We start from the raw sequence: 19,255 nt of genomic DNA on the forward strand, positions 1-19,255 counted from the left end.
TGATACAATGGACCAGTTAGACCTAATTGATATCTATAGTACTTTTCACCCCAAACAATAAATTTCACCATTTTCTCAAGTGCACACAGAACCTTCTCCATAAATTTAGCCTTGGTAAATTAAAAAAAAATTGAAATCATCTCAAGCATCTTTTTCTGATCACAGTGCAATAAGATTAGGTGTCAACTACAAGAAAAAAACTATTAAGGCAAAACTAATACAATATTGTAAAGTGATTAACCTCCAATTAAAATAAATAAATTTATATTTTAAAACACTATTAAAAAACCAAACATATGAAAGTTAAAAAATACACTTCTGAATAACCAACAAATCACAGAAGAAATCAAAAAAGAAATCAAAATATGCATAGAAATGAATGAAAATGAAAACACAACAACCCCAAACCTATGGGATTCAGTAAAAGCAGTGCTAAGGGGAAGGTTCATAGCAATACAGGCATACTTCAAGAAACAGGAGAGAAATCAAATAAATAAACTAACTCTACACCTAAAACAACCCCAGGGAGAAAAGGAAGAAATAGTAATATAGAAATAAAGGAAGAAATAAAGAACCCCAGGGTTAGTAGAAGTAAAGAAATCACAAAAATTAGGCCAGAAATAAATGCAAAAGAACCAAAAGAGACCATAGCAAAAATCAACAAAGCTAAAAGCTAGTTCTTTGAGAAGATTAAATAATATAGACAAACCATTAGCCAGACTCATCAAGAAACAAAGGGAGAAGAATCAAATCAACAAAATTAGAAATTAAAACAGAAAAATCACAACAGACAATACAAAAATACAAAGGATCATAAGAGACTACTATCAGCAATTATATGCCAATAAAATGGACAACTTGGAAGAAATGGACAAATCCTTAGAAAAGTACAACTTTCTAAAACTAAACCAGGAAGAAATAGAAAATCTTAACAGACCCATCACAAGCACACAAATTGAAAGCATAATCAAAAATCTTCCAACAAACAAAAGCCCAGGAAAAGATGGCTTCACAGCTGAATTCTACCAAAAATTTAGAGAAGAGCTAACGCCTATCCTACTCCAACTCTTCCAGAAAAGTGCAGAGTAAGATAAACTTCCAAACTCATTCTATTAAGCCACCATCACACTAATACCAAAACCAGACAAAGATTCCACAAAAAAAGAAAACTACAGGCCAATATCACTGATGAACATAGATGCAATGAACAAATATCCTTAACAAAATTCTAGCAAACAGAATCCAACAACATATTAAAAAGATCATACATCATGGCCAAGTGGGCTTTAATCCCAGGGAAACAAGTATTCTTCACTATTTGCAAATCAATCAATGTGATACACCACATTAACAAATTAAAGGATAAAAACCATATGATTATCTCAATCAACGCAGAGAAAGCCTCTGACAAAATTCAACATCCATTTATAATAAAAACCCTCCAGAAAGCAGGAATAGAAGGAACATACCTCAACATAATAAAAGCCATATATGATAAACCCACAACAAACATTATCCTCAATGGTGAAAAATTGAAAGCATTTCCTCTAAGATCATTAACAAGACAAGGATGCTCACTCTCACCAGTACTATTCAATATAGTTTTGGAAGTTTTGGCCACAGCAATCAGAGAAGAAAAAGAAATAAAAGGAATCCAGACTGGAAGAGTAAAACTCTCACTGTTTACAGATGACATGATCCTCTACACAGAGAACCCTAAAGATTCCACCAGAAAATTACTAATCAATGAATACAGTAAAGTTGCAGGATATAAAATTAACACCCAGAAATCCCTTGCATTCCTATATGCTAACAATGAGAAAACAGAAAGAGAAATCAGAGGGATGGGATGGGGAGGGAGGTGGAAGGGGGGTTCACGATGGGGAACACGTGTACACCCATGGCGGATTCAGTGTTGATGTATGGCAAAATCAATACAATATTGTAAAGTTATTAGCCTCCAATTAAATAAATTTATATTAAAAAAGGAAGCAATTCCATTCACCATTGCAATGAAAAGAATAAAATACTTAGGAATAAATCTAGTGAAAGAAACAAAAGACATGTATACAAAACTATAATACACTGATGAAAGAAATCAAAGATGACACAAATAGATGGGAAAATATACCATGTTCATGGATCAGAAGAATCAATATAGTGAAAATGAGTATACTATCCAAAGCAATCAATAGATTCAATGCAATCCCTATCAAGCCACCAATGATATTTTTCAGAGAAATGGAAAAATAATTTCATAATTTTGTATGGAATTACAAAAACCCCTCAAATAGCCAAAGCAGTCTTGAGAAAGAAGAATGGAACTGGAGGAATCCATCAATCAATATACTACAAAGCAACAGTCATCAAGACAGTATGGTACTGGCACAAAGACAGAAACAAAGATCAATGGAACAAAATAGAAAGCCCAGAGATAAAGCCACACACCTATGGACACCTCATCTTCGACAAAGGAGGCAAGAATATACAATGGAGAAAAGACAATCTCTTTAACAAGTGGTGCTGGGAAAACTGGTCAACCACTTGTAAAAGAATGAGACTAGAACACTTTCTAATACCATACACAAAAATAAACTGAAAATGGATTAAAGATCTAAACATAAGACCAGAAACTATAAAACTCCTAGAGGAAAACATAGGCAATACTCTCTGACATAAATCACAGCAGGATTCTCTATGACCCACTTCCCAGAGTAATGGAAATAAAAGCAAAAATAAACAAATGGGACCTAATTAAATTTTAAAGCTTTTGCACAATGAAGAAAACTATAAGAAAAGTGAAAAGACAGCATTCAGAATGGAGAAAATAATAGCAAATGAAGCAAATGACAAAGAATTAATCTCAAAAATATACAAGCAATACCTGCAGCTCAATTCCAGAACAATAAGTGACTCAATCAAAAAATGGGCCAAAGAGCTAAACAGACATTTCTCCAAAGAAGACATACAGATGGCTAACAAACACATGAAAAGATGCTCAACATCACTCATTATCAGAGAAATGTAAATGAAAACCACAATGAAGTACCATCTCATGCCAGTCAGAATGGCTGCTATCAAAATGTCTACAAACAATAAGTGCTGGAGAGGTTGTGGAGAAAAGGGAACCCTCTTACACTGTTGGTGGGAATGCAAACTGGTACAGCCACTATGGAGAACACTGTGGAGATTCCTTAAAATCCCTTAGATTCCTTCTAAATCCCTTCCACCCAGTAATCCCACTGCTGGGCATACACACTGAGGAAACCAGAACTGAAAGAGACACATGTACCCCAATGTTCATCGCAGCACTGTTTACAATAGCCAGGACATGGAAGCAACCTAGATGTCCATTGGCAGATGAATGGAAAAGAAAGTGGTGGTACATATACACAATGGAATATTACTCAGATATTAAAAAGAATGCATTTGAATCAGTTCTAATAAGGTGGATGAAACTGGAGCCTGTTATACAGACCAAATTAAGTCAGAAAGGAAAACACCAATACAGTATATTAATGCAGATATATGGAATTTAGAAAGATGGTAATGATGACCCTATATCCAAGACAGCAAAAGAGACAGATGTAAAGAACAGACTATTGGACTCTGTGGGAGAAGGCGAGGGTGGGATGCTTTGAGAGAATAGCACTGAAACATGTATATTATCATATATGAAATAGATCACCAGTCCGGGTTCAATGTATGATATAGGGTGCTCAGGGCTGGTGCACTGGGATGACCCAGAGAGATGGGATGGGGAGGGAGGAGGGAGGGAGGGTCAGAATGGGGAACACATGTACACCCATGGCTGATTCATGTGAATGTATGGCAAAAATCACCACAATATTATAAAGTAATTAGCCTCCAATTAAAATAAAAATAAATAAATTTTAAAAAAGAAGTAGAACATTTTGAAATCTGCCTGAGGAAAGATATCCTGTTTATATAAAGTCATTTCATGACTCACAGATGGTTCCTAGAGTTTTTCACAATCAAAGTCAGTGTAATAGCTTTTATATCATTTAGATCAAGCATTCAGGAATTTAAAGTTAAGAAGTAATACTTAATTCTATATAGTTAACTGGTAAGTAACTGCTGATTTTTATGAAGAATGTTGTTGTTGGGTTGCTGAGTTGTGTCCAACTCTGCAGCCCCATGGATTGTAGCCTGTCAGCTCCTCTGTCCATGGAATTTCCCAGGCATAAATATTGAATGGGTTGCCATTTCCTCTTCCGGGGATCTTCCTAACTCAGGGACTGAACCTGAGTCTCCTACATTGGCAGGCTGATAGATTGTTTACCACTGAGCCATCTGCAGAGCCCTTTATGAAGAATATAGACTCAGATTCTTTTATTCAAACATGCCCTATTTGTGCCTCAACAGATGGTACAATTACCTAATTAATCATTTTTCTTAACTAAGGACACTTAAATTTGTAAATGAATTATTTAAATGAGTTACTTTTGCAACATTTACATTATATAAATTCCTTCTCTTGTTCCACGTACATGATTAGGATATTTATTTTGGAGGGTTTGAAAGTGGTAATAGTTTGCTCCATGTGAGTTTAACTCACTTCCAAGATGTTGATGTGACCAAATGTCACGAAAGTCTGGTGAATTTCAGGGAGGATAGAGGCCATCAGAGAGAAACAGAGTGTCACTGAATGGGATGAGCAGGCCCCCTCATTTCTGAGCATCCCATCTCATTAAAGTTGCAGGGGGATATGATTACTAAGTTTGCTGGGCAAACCATTTGTGAGTAAGGACAAAACTCACTAGTTCCTGAATATTTTCATATATCCACTTGCCCCAGAAAGACGTTTCTGCTTTGCACATGTCTCTTTCAGATTTTTCTCATATTTAAAGGAGCTGATGCCCAGATTCTTTTAAACTCTGATTGGTATAATAACACAGAAAGCAGGAAGAGGATTGGAGGGAGTGGTTAAGACTGTCTCAGGGGTATTTTTTTGTTTGTTTGTTTGTTTTTCCTTCTCCTTTTTTATAGGTGTTTATTTGTGGCTGCTGCTGGGTCTTTGTTGCTGTGGGACGTTTCTCTCTGGTTGCACAGAGCGGGGGCTACTCTCTAGCTGTGGTGCTCAGGCTTGTCACTGTGGTAGCCTCCTGTTGCTCAGCAGGGGCTCTAAATCACAGGCTCAGTAGCTGTGGCACACAGGCCTAGGAGCTCTGAGGCAGGTGGACTCTTCCCAGATCAGGGGTCAAACCCATGACTCTCATTGGCAGGTGGATTCTTTACCACTGAGCCACCAGGGAAGTCTGAACAGAGTTGTTGTTGTTGTTTTTTAATTAACATTCAAAAGAATGAAAGAGGAGAGGTAGTGGGAGAAAAAGGGGACTTTAAGAGCTATGACTACAGAATGCATGTTCTCAGCGTGTTCTTCAGTTAAAGAACAACTTAGTTTTAACTGAAATGTCCTCTTGCTTTACATACTGTACTGTGGTTTTGACATACCCTTTTGGCACCCGGAGGATTTACTTTCAAAAATTACTTTTCATTGGTTTACTTGTTAATTTAAAATTAGCATCATTTAGGACTATTCTTTTACCATTAAGGGTCGAATATATTTCTTCAAATATTTTCTTTCCCCCGAGATGTGTTTTGGCAAATGGGACACCAGCAAATGTGATGCAAACAGAAGCTTGAGTAGCCTCCATGTTTTGCTTCTAGGAAAATTCCATCATCACTGGTTTCCTAAGGGAACAGACCCTGATGCAGAGAGACTCCCACCTTTAATCATTCAGCTAAGGCCCCCACACCTGCATGAGGCCCACTCACCCCCACTAACCAGAACTGCCCAGCAACTCAGAAAGTCATGAGCACATAAGTCATTGTTTCCAGCAACCAAGTTTTGGGGGCCCACTTGTTATGCAGCCAAAGCTAGCTGATGTACTTCATTTCTTTTTATCTTTACTACAGATGCCTTAACACATGTTTTCAAAGGAATACCAAAGTGAGGATGCAAGACAATGAAAAATTTGGCCATGTGTTTACATTTTTTCCTTTGACTCAGAAACTTAAATCATCGATAATAAGAGATGTACTACTATCTTCACTACAAGAATAGGAGACATGCTTCTATTCTCAAATCACTGAAACCCAATAAAACAAGTACCTGATGGTCTTCCCCGGGTCTGCCTCTACCACCCAGGTGCAGTGGAGGTTGTTGTCGTAGGGAGCAGGGTATCCAGGAGACAGGATGCGTCCTGAAGTGGCAGCATGGATCCGCCCCCCACATTCCGCTGCAATGGATTCAAAAAAATGGATGTTTACTCCAGGCCTTACAGGCTTCACTTTAACTACCTTGAAAAGCCCAAACCACCACATTCATGTTGTATACACAGGAAAACAATCATAGCATCTTGCTGTCCCTGTTACTGCTTTTCTAAATTTACTTGTTCCCCAGTCAGTCTCCTCTGTGCAAAGTCAAGAGAGTGAAACAGTGAAATGCCATGTTATAAATCTAGTGATATTTCTGTGTACAGAAGAAGTATCTAATAATAATTCTGTATACCCACTCCAGTGTTCGTGCCTGGAGAATCCCAGAGACGGTGGAGCCTGGTGGGCTGCCGTCTATGGGGTCGCACAGAGTTGGACACGACTGAAGCGACTTAGCAGCAGCAGCAGCAGCATAGAGAAGAAGTAATAATACCTCTCCATATAATTCTATATATGCTTCCATATATGCTAATACTACTTCTTCTATATATAGTAACTAATAATACTTCTACACTTCTCAATAAAACAGTACTAGGAGATATGTTTTTCCTACCTACAGACACACATACACACACATACATTCACAATATTGTCTTTGCTGTTTAGTCACTCAGGCTCAGCTGTGTCCCACTTTTTGCGACCCATGGACTGTAGCCCACCAGACTCCTCTGTCCATGAGATTCACGAATACTGGAGTGAGTTGCCATGCCCTCCTCCAGGGGATCTTCCCGAGCCAGGGACTGAACCTGGGTCTCCTACGTGGGCAGGGAGATGGGTTCTGTATCACTGAGCCACTAGGAAAGCCTCTAGCAAATACTAGGATTAAACCCACACTGGAGAAAGGGCAATAGAAGTCTCCCAGCTCTGGGAGAATCAAGTCAGAGGACCCTGGGCTTTCTGCCCCCAGAGCACGCTTGCAGGCAACTCACCTACACAGGAAGGCAGTGGCCTGTCCCACACTCTTCGGTCTCCACTCAGACAGGTCAGAGTGCCCCCGCCATGCATAGCGTAGCCCGGGTTACAGCTGTACAGGACGACCGTGTCGGTGAAATGGCCTTCATCCCGGATCCTGTAGCCATAGTTAGGGGTCCCCGGGTCCTCACATTTCACTAGGTCAAAACCTGTGAGCAAGGAGGGGAGGGATGAGTAGAAAGAAGTCACTGCGGCATCTGTATTGGCGTTCAAACACCGATGAAACAGCCTGGGTTGTTAAATGTCCTTTGACGTGTAGAAAGAAAAAGAAGACTCTGAATTTAAAAACACGGAAGTGCATGTGGGTCTTGATTAGGTTTATGTTAACCACTGGTTTGTTTCTTGGGGTTTGACCACTTTATTTGTTCCTGTCTATTAATATACTTATGACTGAAGCCCAGCAGGACAGTATGGTCCTTCCCCCACCACCCCTTCCCCCACCCCTCAGCCCATCTCCTCCACCTGCCTTTTGTCTGTAGAAAAAATTTAGTCAAATAATAAGCTTAATCAGAGAAGTGAGAAAGCACTCAAACAGAACAAAATAATAATAGTTTAGCCATTAAACAAGGTCAAGGATGTTCAGTTTCTCCTCAAGGGCTGCAGACAATTTTCTAAGCTATATCCTGAGAGCTGTCTTATAGATACTGAAACCCCCACCAGCTGGAAGAAGTTAACTACACGACGCCCAGACGGTAGCCATGACATAAGGTGTCACAAGTCCTAGAACTGGTCTCAAAGAAATGCTAACAAATCAGCCCTGGAACTGAAGACTAACTGTACTCACAGCAGTCAAGAAGACAATGATCAGCCCACTGATGACCAGTTTCAAGATGACTGTCAGAGCCGACTGTGCTGTTTGTGCAGGTAGCGCCCCCTCCATCTATAAAAGCTCCTGCCTGCTGAGTGTGTGTGGGGGAGGCGGGGGGGTTGCGTGGTGGAGAGGGCATGGAATCAGCTTTTGAACATGAGCCCACCTTCCATCCTGGTTGCCACTCTCTAAAATGACTTTCATTTTCACCAATCTTGCCTCTAGAGTATTAGCTTCAAAGCAACAAGCAGCTAGACCCCACTTTCAGTAACACAAGGAAAGTCTTCATTCCAAAGAGCTGCAGGCTGCATCATCTGACTCACACACCCAGTCAGCATCTAGACTCTCCAGGGAGTTCATGTAAGCTTTTCCTGTCTCCACACCTCCTTTTGTCATACTGGGGGCCTTCCGGGAGGGCCACCTTCACTACGTCCAGGCGCTTATTGTCTGTGTTCACTCAAGCCCCTGCCTCCAGGCCCACTTCCTGTAAAATGCCCAGACCTCAAGCTTGGAAATTTCCATGTCCTTCCTGCTCACAGAGCCGGGCTCTGTCCCACCTAGGGCCAGGGTGAGGTTCCTGAGCTGCTCTGTGTATAGCACAAACTCCAGAATGAATCATCATAATGACTTCATCAAACTAAGCTCTGAGACTCCAAGAAAGAGATGACAGAAGTGAAGATTTAGCCTCTGTGGTACCAAGAGCTGTATATTGCTTTCATGTGAAGCAATAACTTAAATCCATCTGTGAAGAGAGTTCTACAGTAACAAATCTCTCTTCCCATATCATGATGTAAATTTTGACCATTTAAAAAAGTAGAGCTGGAAACTCGAAGGAATACATGGGTTGTTTTCATCTATTTCCACCTAACTTTGATGTCTTCCTTTTCATGAAAATAATAAAAAAAATAAAATAAAATGAATTTGTGAGTTTTGCTAAGTCTTTCTGTCAAATTTGCATTCTGAATGCTTTTCCATTGAGGAAGATACATCTTTAAATTCACATGATCATTTATCCTCAGAATCTCTACATAATCCAGATGGAGTTCTGCAGGTGTGTACACGGGAGGGAAACCAGTACACATTTGATAATTTACACGTAGTGGCCAAGAAGAGTTTCCTGAAATACTTTTTCTATAAAATTTCAGTCTTTACTTATTGTGCCTTTATGAAAACTGTTTATCTATTTAAGAAATGCAAATAGCTGTAACTCAAGATGCCCAGAAGGACAGTGTATCTATTTCAGCACAAAGCAAAAGGATATCTTAAGTTGCCACAAAGGGAATCAGAATTAAGAAGAAGGGTCCCAGGCACCTAGGGTTTCAGGGCTCATGCAGATACCTGACAACTCCAGTCTGATGCATTGTCCCAACACCACCAGGAAAGGAAGATGCTAAGCTGCTGAACTCACTTAGATCGAACTGCCATCCTTACTCTTGCCTTGTAAAAGGCCTTGCATATTATTTAGCCATAGTGTCTCTGGTGCAGAAGGGAAAAGGAAGCAAAGTCTTTGTTGTTACTGTTTTATTCATTTGGGGCTTGGATGAGACAGTGTCAGAGTGGTGCTTTCAAAAGCACCACTGCCCAGGGTGGCCGCAATGGCCAGCAGAGAGTGACGGCTGGAGTAAGGCTCCACAGATAATGATAATCACCAATGTTTCAAACTGTTTCAGCATTTGGAAGTCAAACTAGGTATCTGAGTATCAATGACAGTGGAACATAAAACTCGAAATAAGCAGCAGACAAAATCTAGGTCTCAAAATGAGAAACAGAAAGAGTCAAACACGTGTCTCTTTTGTTTGTGCCCCTGTGGCAGGAACCTGGAGACGTAAATCTGACATGAGAGGAGCCAGACTCAAGTGCCAATAGAGCTGAAGTTCTCTCCAAAGCAAAGTGAGGCCCCTGCAGGACAGCGGCCCAGGGGACAGTAACCACCTGCTGTCCTGCTAAAATCCACACCCCCTGTAACCCAAGCTTCTGATTCTTCCAGGAACACCAGAAAGCTGGGCTTTTTAGCTTAATAAAATGATTGCTGAATAAATACATATTTCAAAAATGGAGATGCTTAAATCCTAAGATTAGATTACGAAAACTAGATGTAAACCGTTTTAAGAGAAACCAATAATTTCTCAGTTTCTGGAGAAGGCTGAGACTCAATTCTGAAAAGTTGTCAATATTCTGTCTAATTTTTTAAGACTAAACTTTGTGATGCAAAGACCTTCTGAGGATGATTAAGGGCTGGATAGAGAAATGGCCCAGCTTGTCCAAGACCTTTTATTCTGACAGTGAGTTATTTCCTGGTTATACAGAAGACTTTTGTTATGAAAGATTGTCCTCACTGGAGATTAATGCCTATAAAAGATAAAGTAATGGCATTGATTTTCCTGGTGACTTATGTGCTGTCTCATTAGCTTATAGCCATCAACTCTACAGACAAGAGACTCATGCTTAAAGGTTATCCAGACTTTCCCTCTAAGTTCAGAGAGCATGGCTTTTAAAGTCTCCCATCAAATAAGCTATCAAAGTTCTAAAATCACAGAACCTGTTTTTATTAAAATTAGCTTGAAGAAACATTTCTTCTGCCCCCAAAACTTGCATTATGAAACTTTTTAAAGGAAGGAAGTAAGAATCATTGAAAAACAATCAAACAACAATGTACCAATACAGATGTCTACTAAACTTTATCTGCGTTGAATTTTTAGAAAAATGATTGTTTTATTGTTTTTTCTATCACTCAGTCTAGAAAGATTTCATCTTTTTCTAAACTACATATTGTCACACAGATGAGTTAAGTCATGCTATTTTTGAAAGGGCATTTATTCTTTCCATTGCCAGCTGTCTTGTTTTACTTATGCTCCTTCTGTTATTTTTTTTTAAAAGATCAGTTAAATCCTTGATGGCATCATGAAATACATTATTTTTCTGAAAGTCCTATACTTGATACTTAGATGTCTAAAGCTTCTAGACCTACCTGAGTTCATTATATTAAATATATTCTTCTTGTCAGAAACTTGAAAAGCATTTGTTTTTTATTTTTATTATGTTGATATTCTCAAATTCAGTTTTTCAAGTCAGTGAAGAGCTTTGTTTGCACAAAGCTTCTTACGGATTTAATAATTCATGCACAGTTACAGGCAGAATAGATATTTATCCCCAGAGGAATCAACATCTCTAAAGGACTAGAGAAAGATCTCAAGAAACCCGAGATTTCTATTCCTTGTTGCTTGTGCCATGAGCCAGCTTAGCCCTTGGACTCTGAGTCTATCCACATGCAGTACATACGCTGCTGCTGCTGTTGCTGCTAAGTTGCTTCAGTCGTGTCCGACTCTGTGCGACCCCATAGAGGGCAGCCCACCAGGCTTCCCCGTCCCTGGGAGTCTCCAGGCAAGAACACTGGAGTGGGTTGCCATTTCCTTCTCCAATGCATGAAAGTGAAAAGTGAAAGTGAAGTCCCTCAGTCGTGTCTGACCCTCAGCGACCCCATGGACTGCAGCCTTCCAGGCTCTTCCGTCCATGGGATTTTCCAGGCAAGAGTACTGGAGTGGGGTGCCATTGCCTTCTCTGGTAGATACACTACCTCTCTCCAAAAACAGAATGAAAGTCATTTCAATTGAGTCTTGCTTGCCATTTGATTAGGGCATAATATTAACATTGTCTCTTAAAAATTTCAGTATTGTTTGTAGACACTGATGAACTAAGTTGAAGTGATATATAGTAACAGATTTCTTAATTGGCATTATAAAATTCTGGGATCATCCTGTGTCCATTTTAGGAAAAATTTTTTTTTCTGTTGTTCATTAAAATATCTCAAAAATATTCTCTTACATTTAATTTAGATCAACAGAGGTAGTCCTCCAAATAAGAAGTTTTTCCATTTTAATTAGAATCTAAGAGACTTTAGAATGACTACTCTTAAGGCTACTATAGAGTAAGGACTTTAAAAATATAGAGAATATATCCTTTTCTATCTTGAAGCCACGAGCTTGACATAAATCAGTGTACAAATACTGGTTTTCTGTATTTTCTTTGTGCCATAGAACCTTTAAAAAGATTAAAGTTATCTGTCAAAACATTACCTATTAGGAGTTGCAATTGCTGTTTGGATCTATTTAGCAATTCCATTTCTTTCTGTTTTCCAATGATTTCTTCTTAGTCACATAAATAGTAAAGATGCTTTGAACAAATGTTTTAGTTAAAACAAGCTCCAAACATCAGGCTAATGAACACTATTACTTTATCTTTTGTAGCTATTACCCAATTTTAATGTTTTTAAGGATTAAATCTTATATCTCTCCAAACTCTAACAAAATATTACTGTTAAAAGAGACTTTCACTTAACTCTCAAGTATTTTGACTAGTTCTTATCTTCCAAATCAACCACTTATGTTTGAAAAGAAGCTGGTGTAGACTTAATCCATTTCATACCCCCAAGAGAAGCAGTGAAGGTTACGGTTGGCTTGTGAGTTCTTCATCCTGCATCCCAGGGACTCTTCAGAAACTACCTTCATTCTCTGGTGAGCTTTTTTTTTTTTTTTTTTTTTTTTTTAGTTTTTTAATTTCTAATTTTTTAAATTTAAATTTATTTATTTTAATTGGTGAGCTTTGAGTATACCACTGATGAAGAATCTTTATCATGTATGCACCTCTGATACCTTCTCCTATAAACCATTGATAAAGCCTCACAATATTTATAGAAACCTATTACCTCTTTACTTTACCTAATAAGACATTTTAATTTGCACAATGTACTCTTTGCAAAAAAATAAAAGTGAGTAATCTAAGAAATGTTGCCATATGCAAAATCAATAACACCTCACTTCATTCAGATAACAGATAAGAGGAACTGCACCTAACACTTGAAAGTTCTTTTTCATTAACTTCATTTGCAGTCGTCTACAGAGAAATGTGTTTGGGGGGAGAGCACTTCTGAAACTCATTTCTGTGGTTCACTTGAAAGCAAAATGCACAAACCATGAGTGTCATGAAATATTTGACTAACTCATGTTTTTAAACATAAATCTCATTATTCAAGAAAGAAATTCTGGGTGAAGTGTGCATGTATGTTTAGTTTTTAAATTGTTATCTATTAAATTATATATCTACACTATTTGTTCAGCTATGCTGTTATTGGTTTCAAATTGATTTAAAAAATCAATCAAACAAAAAGGTCAGCTATGTTGTTTGAATTTAATCCATTTCTTTTCCCCAACATGCTAAATTTTATTATCTTTATTATTATTTAGTGATTATGTGAGCAGCCCCAGTGGAAAGACACTGAATTTTCCCAGAATAGCAATAATCATCAGGATTTTGATAATGTTTAAATGGAGCTCAGAAGCTCTGAGTTTCAAAGGGGAAAAGAAAGAAAAAAAAAAAAAAACACTGAAGAAGTCAAGAATGAGAATCAGATAACCAAAGAGATTAACTATTGTTATGGCATCATATTGGTTTTTATCAAACATATTGCTAAGATATCATAATGGAATGTAATCACAGCTGAGAATTTCAGAAGTCCATCTTGAAATGTGCAATTCTGAATATATTATATAATTCCAGAACAAATCTTTCATGTTGAGTACACTCTCACTTTGAGAAGAGCTACCCAGTGGTTTCAATTGTTAATACATGTTCTGATAAATCTTTCTGAAAGAATTCATACATTCACCTAAATATTACGATTGAATCATACTATTCATTTCACTCTGAATCAGTCTTTAAACATATCCAAAGAGTGAATCCTCTTCTAACACACCACAGTAAGAACTTATCAGTGTGTCATCTAAATTTCCAAACATATTTAGTATCACTTCTAGGGCAGGGACTTTGAGAAGCACAGAATGAAACAGGGTCCTATCTGTTATAGTCTAGTTAGTTACATAGACCAGAAAATAGCATTTTCAAGATAATACGATAAACGCTGCAGTAGAGGAGGAGAGAGTTCTGTGAAGGATGAGAGAGGCACAAAAGGAAGCAGGAAGGTTGGGAGAAGACCTAAGTTAGTCCAAAAGGATAGTTGGCATCAGGGGTGATAAAGCCAGAGGGAGGAGAAGCTTCAGGTCAAGGCTTCACAGGTGCGTGGGCATCTGGAAGAATGTGGTCTCTCCTGGGAGTGCAAAGCCATTTCTGGGAGTATGGGTATTTGCCGAAGCTTCTTTTTAAGTGTGTGGAGGTGGAGTGGGAAGAGGGCTGCAGAGAAGATGGAGTGGATATGGATAAGACTGGCAAGGGCTGGACTGCAGCCCAGGGAGTTGAGACTGAGTCAGTGTGTGATGGAGACCGGAAGAAAGCAGGGCAGCTAAACAGGCAGTGATGCAAACACATTTGCAATTCAGAGAGATAATCAGTAGCCCTCTGGACCGCAGACTGGAGTGGGAAAAAAGGCAGGAAAATGGAACAGATGCTTATTTAATGTTGAAAGGTAGATGGCAGCAGGGGATGTGTGGTAGTAGACAAGGTTTGATTATGTGTACATACAGATAGGCCAGAGGGAGCTTAAGTGATGAGTGAGGCTGCAGAGAGATGGCCTGTGATGAGCAGAGAAGACAGGAAAGGGAACAGAGCTGGTATGAGAGGCATAGGGCTCATGTGTCAGGCAGAGAGGAAGCACCAACATCATCAACTCATAACATGGTGTCATCTCATCACAGATCCAGTGAACGTATCCAGGAAAACAAGGCAATCCTTCACCAACAGCTTCTTCTAGGAAATAATTAAAAACAAACAAGCTTTGCAGCATTTTGGGACAAGAATCAGAAAATAGCAGGCCTTAGAGCCCCGGGGTCCCCAACCTCCTGGCTAAGGACCGTACTGCCTGTCAGATTAGTGGCAGCATTCAGTTATAAATACAGTGCACAGTAAATGTAACGCGCTTGAATCATCCCAAAACCATCCCCCCAGCTCCAGTCTATGCAAAAACTGTCTTCCATGAAATAGGCTCCTGGTGCCAAAAACGGTGGGGACTTTAGAGAACTTCAGAGAAAGGTTGCTGCCTTAGAGAGCTTACTCTCCAACAGAGAAATCAGAAATAATAACAATAACAGCACATTGTGACGAGTTTCCAAGCAGCAGAAACATAAAATATGAGCCAACATGGACACAAGCATAACAAATGTATGGTTCTGTTCTCTGTTGTTTTCAGCCTGTATTTTCTATTAGTTTCTCTACTTTTTCTCAGTTATTTCTGTCTTATTGTTGGAGGTTAACAGTAGGACATGCACAAAACATTTAGTAGGAACGTCTATGTTTTATAAGGGTGGCTCCTTTCAACAAATAGAGCCGTGACTTATCTGATATATATTAATGTTTGTCTGGCATAACTACTCTATATGTTCAGATGATCCATGTCTTTTATACATTTTAGTTTTTTTTCCCCCTAAACTTTAAATTTTTTATTTTGTATTACAGTATAGCTGATTAACAATATTATGGTGATTTCAGGTGAACGGCAAAGGGACTCAGCCATACATATACATGTATCCGTTCTCCCCTAAACTCTCCCATCTGGGCTGGCACATAACACTGAGCAGAGTTCCATGTGTTATACAATAGGTCCTTGTCAGCTATGCATTTTAAATATAGCAGTGTGTACATGTCATCCCAAAGTCCCTAACTATCCTTACCCCCTTGCAACCATAAGTTCATTCTCTAAGTCTGTGAGTCTCTCTCTGTTTTATAAGTTCATTTGAATCATCTCTTTTTAGATTCCACATACAAGGGGTATCATCATATGACATTTTTTCCTTCTCTGACTTACTTCACTCAGTGTGACACTCTCTAGGTCCATTTATGTGCTGTAATTGGCGTTATTTCTTTTTAATGACTGAGTAATATTCCATAAAGTGTATATAATACAACTTTGGTTTTAAGCAAAAATATTGACATAAATACCACTACTCTGACTGTAAATGTATTAATATTCTCCTAAGAAGTACTTTTAATCATGATTCCTACCTGATGATGAAGGTAGTAAATTATAAACAGAAGCTTAGTCTAGCAACACTACTTTTTTACAGATAAAATATATTGGAGACTATAATTTCCCAATATGATTTTAACCCACTATATTAATGGGGCTAAAGTGAAAAAAATGAGGTAATTTAACTAATCAAATTGAGAACATAAACCTGGAACATCTTGCCTTCTGACCTACAACGTTAATTCATTAATGAAATCACTTAGTTGACATGCATTTATAAAGTACCTACTGTGTGTCAGATATTCTGCTAGGTGATGAAGATAAAAAGCTAATTAACCTCAGTCCTGCCCCACCAGGAGCTCACAATCTGTACAGGAAGAAAAACAACAGTTAATACTGTCCGTCTTTAAGGGACATCCAGTAACTAATTTCACACACTCACTAAGCACTTACTATGTGCCCTGCGGGTCTATGTGCAGGCAGAGCCTGACCCGGGGTGCTCAGAGCTCCACTGGAAGTGTTATTATCACGTCAACAAGTGCGTAAGGAGAAGAGAACAGACAGATGTGGAGATTTCAGGTGCAGATGGAATTGCTCATGGAGCTGGAGGCTCCTCTGTCCTTCCCAAGGTTTCTGTGAAGCAGGACATCAGTACAGGGCAGCCCATTCACAGGCAGCCACCCACACGACATATGGCTGCTTCTAAATGAGCCACCTGTACTTTCCAAGGAACGCCGGCCGACAGCAAACAGCACGTCACACGCCATGGAGGAGGCTTCTTCCAGTATCACCAACAAAACAAACAGGCATGCATACACACATCTGTTTACACAAAGGGACACCCAGAAGCACGATGACGTCAGTTTCGCCAACTGTACAACACATTTCATTACAAAGAGTGCAATTTGATTATTGTCAGAACATATTACAAGACAGAGTGGCAGTTTTTCATTTTTCTTTTTTTACAGAAGAATTTAAGAAGTAACTTCTCTTTAAAGATCTGTCTTCTTTGTTTTTGTCCAGGGATAATATGTCTAAAAAATAAAACTCAACAAGTTTCAAACTTCGAAATCCACAAATTGCTTAAAATATAGCAATTGTTTTAAGCATCTGATTATTGTTGATTCTTTAAATTTTAGTTTATAGTTTTGACAGATTTTCAGCATTAAAAACAAGCAAAGTTAAGAAGAACTGAAAATCCTTTCCAATGCACGCGTATATAATTTAATATAACCCAATAGCAAAACAGGGTAGCTATGAAAGCTAGATTTAATACAGGTTTTGATAGATTATGAAATTAAATATCAATATAAGTAGAGCCAATATCTAGAACAGGTGGCAAATGAGAAACTTCTGCATATATTGATCACAAACACCATAATTGAAATAGGTGGCTCAGCAATAAAGACTTCACCTGTGATGCAGGAGATTCAAGAGCCATGGGTTCGATTCCTGGGCTGGGAAGATCCCTTGCACTAGGAAATGGCAACTCATTCCAGTATTCTTGTCTGGAGAATTCCATGGACAGAGGAGCCTTTCGGGCTACAGTCCATGGGGTCACAAAGAGTCAGATATGACTGAGTGTCTGAGCACACACAAAATAATATGCTTGCATATTTTCAACACTAAGACATGCCTTTCAACAATGATTTTTTACAAAGAAACTTGGCATTACTGTCAAAATGATTTATATCATTATTTCACCCACAGAAAATTTTTCAGATTTTTCTTTCCATATTGCTTAAGAAAAACTAAATCCATTAACTGAAATGATGAAAAAACAGGAGGAAGAAAAATTAGGAACACATCAATAAGTTATTTTTAAAAGTTATTTATTACTAATATAAGCTTATTGACACATAATTTTAAGATCTGGCGTCTAAATCTTAATGCTGTTTATGTCTACATTTATTTGTTTTTAGATGGGAATATGCAGATTCACATCACATTTTTTTTTCACTTTAATAGAGAAATACAAGTTGTGGCTGATTTATTATTTTCCCCTGTGATGTCAGTGTCTATTATTTGCTTAGGAATCAGGTGAACAAACTGGGCCCTGACTTCAGACATGTGTTTCCATGAAGATGGACACAAATGCAAAAGCAGCACTTAACAGAACATTTAGTGCATCAGGTGCTTCCTTAACCCTGAAAATAACCTTAGATAAACCACAAGATCCTAAGCAAGACAGACTGGAGGGCTTGTCACAACCAGAATACACAGTGACAGCCCACAGAAAGTCTCTGGTTCTTCGATTCCTGCTGCAGGGGGCATCCCTTCCCTCTGCAGAGACTGAAGTGATCCCTTCCTCTAGGGAGGAACTCCCCCTGGGGGCCTCCAGGCTCTCCCACTGAGACAGGAATGCAGGAACTGAGGCACACCTGACAATAGGGAAGACGGCACCATGTCTCTTCTCATCGGCTAAGGAAGAGTCACTTGACTTTGCCAAATAATGAATGAAAAGAATTCTGAAATGTCCCACTTGGGGACTTCATTTTTCTTCACTCATAACATAACCAGTACATTTGTTACATTTTCTTTTCCCCAGAAAAATTTCCACATTGGATCAAGAAACAAGTCGAATTTACCAACAGCCAAATGGACTTCACACAAGTCCTTGAGGTGTTATCCCTGAGGCAGCCCTTGACAAGAGTCCTGATTCCCCAAGCACGGTTCCTTCCTCTCTTCATTTTGTGTTTCCACTCGTGGCACAAAAAAACTGTCTGGGAGGAAGGCAAAGGCTCCTACTGGATGGTGCCTGAGGAGCCCAAGGGGAGAAGGTGAGTGAGTGAGGAAAAAGGACCCCGCTGAAGGGAGGCTGAGAACATCCTAACCACACGGCCGGGCCAGAGGTGAGGACCCGCCGGAGAGCACGGAGGTTCAGGGGAATTCTGCCAAAATACTGTCCTAAATTCAGTCCGTCCTCAGATTCACATCCCTGGGCCCATCCTCTTGAGTTTCCAAGTGCCAACTATGCCTAGAAATGCTTCTTTCTCCCTGCCCCCATACTGTGGAGATGTTTACAAGGAAAAGTAAAATATTTATGAGAACACTTTGAGCCCTTCATGAGTACACTCCATAAATGTAAGGGATTACCAACAATACTTGGATTTATGGCTACTGCTATTATTCATACGCCGTCACTTTTATTATTCTACAACAAATAAATACAAAGTAAGAGTGAAGCCAGCCGGCAGAACGCTCCACCTCCAGCGGCGCGGTGACGGCGTCCATCGCCCAGACGTGGCCGCCGTGACGGGGCCACAGCCCGCCTCTGGGGCCGAAGGCGGGGAGAGCGCGGCTCCCGCGTCCCCACAGCCCGT

The 19,255-nt window shown here is 39.2% G+C and overlaps 1 protein-coding gene across 1 annotated transcript in view; it reads right to left on the reverse strand.

Moving 5' to 3' along the window:
* Positions 1-19,255, reverse strand: part of CSMD1 (CUB and Sushi multiple domains 1) — a 2,070,567-nt gene that overhangs the window by 310,287 nt on the left and 1,741,025 nt on the right. Inside the window, exons 24-25 of the mRNA XM_042241416.1 lie at positions 7,170-7,361; positions 6,137-6,263 (exon numbers count right to left, since the gene is read on the reverse strand). Coding sequence (XP_042097350.1) covers positions 6,137-6,263; positions 7,170-7,361 — 319 coding nt within the window. The remainder of the gene's footprint in view (positions 1-6,136; positions 6,264-7,169; positions 7,362-19,255) is intronic.

Source organism: Ovis aries, chromosome 26, assembly GCF_016772045.2.
Source record: "Ovis aries strain OAR_USU_Benz2616 breed Rambouillet chromosome 26, ARS-UI_Ramb_v3.0, whole genome shotgun sequence".
Lineage (NCBI taxonomy): Eukaryota > Metazoa > Chordata > Mammalia > Artiodactyla > Bovidae > Ovis > Ovis aries.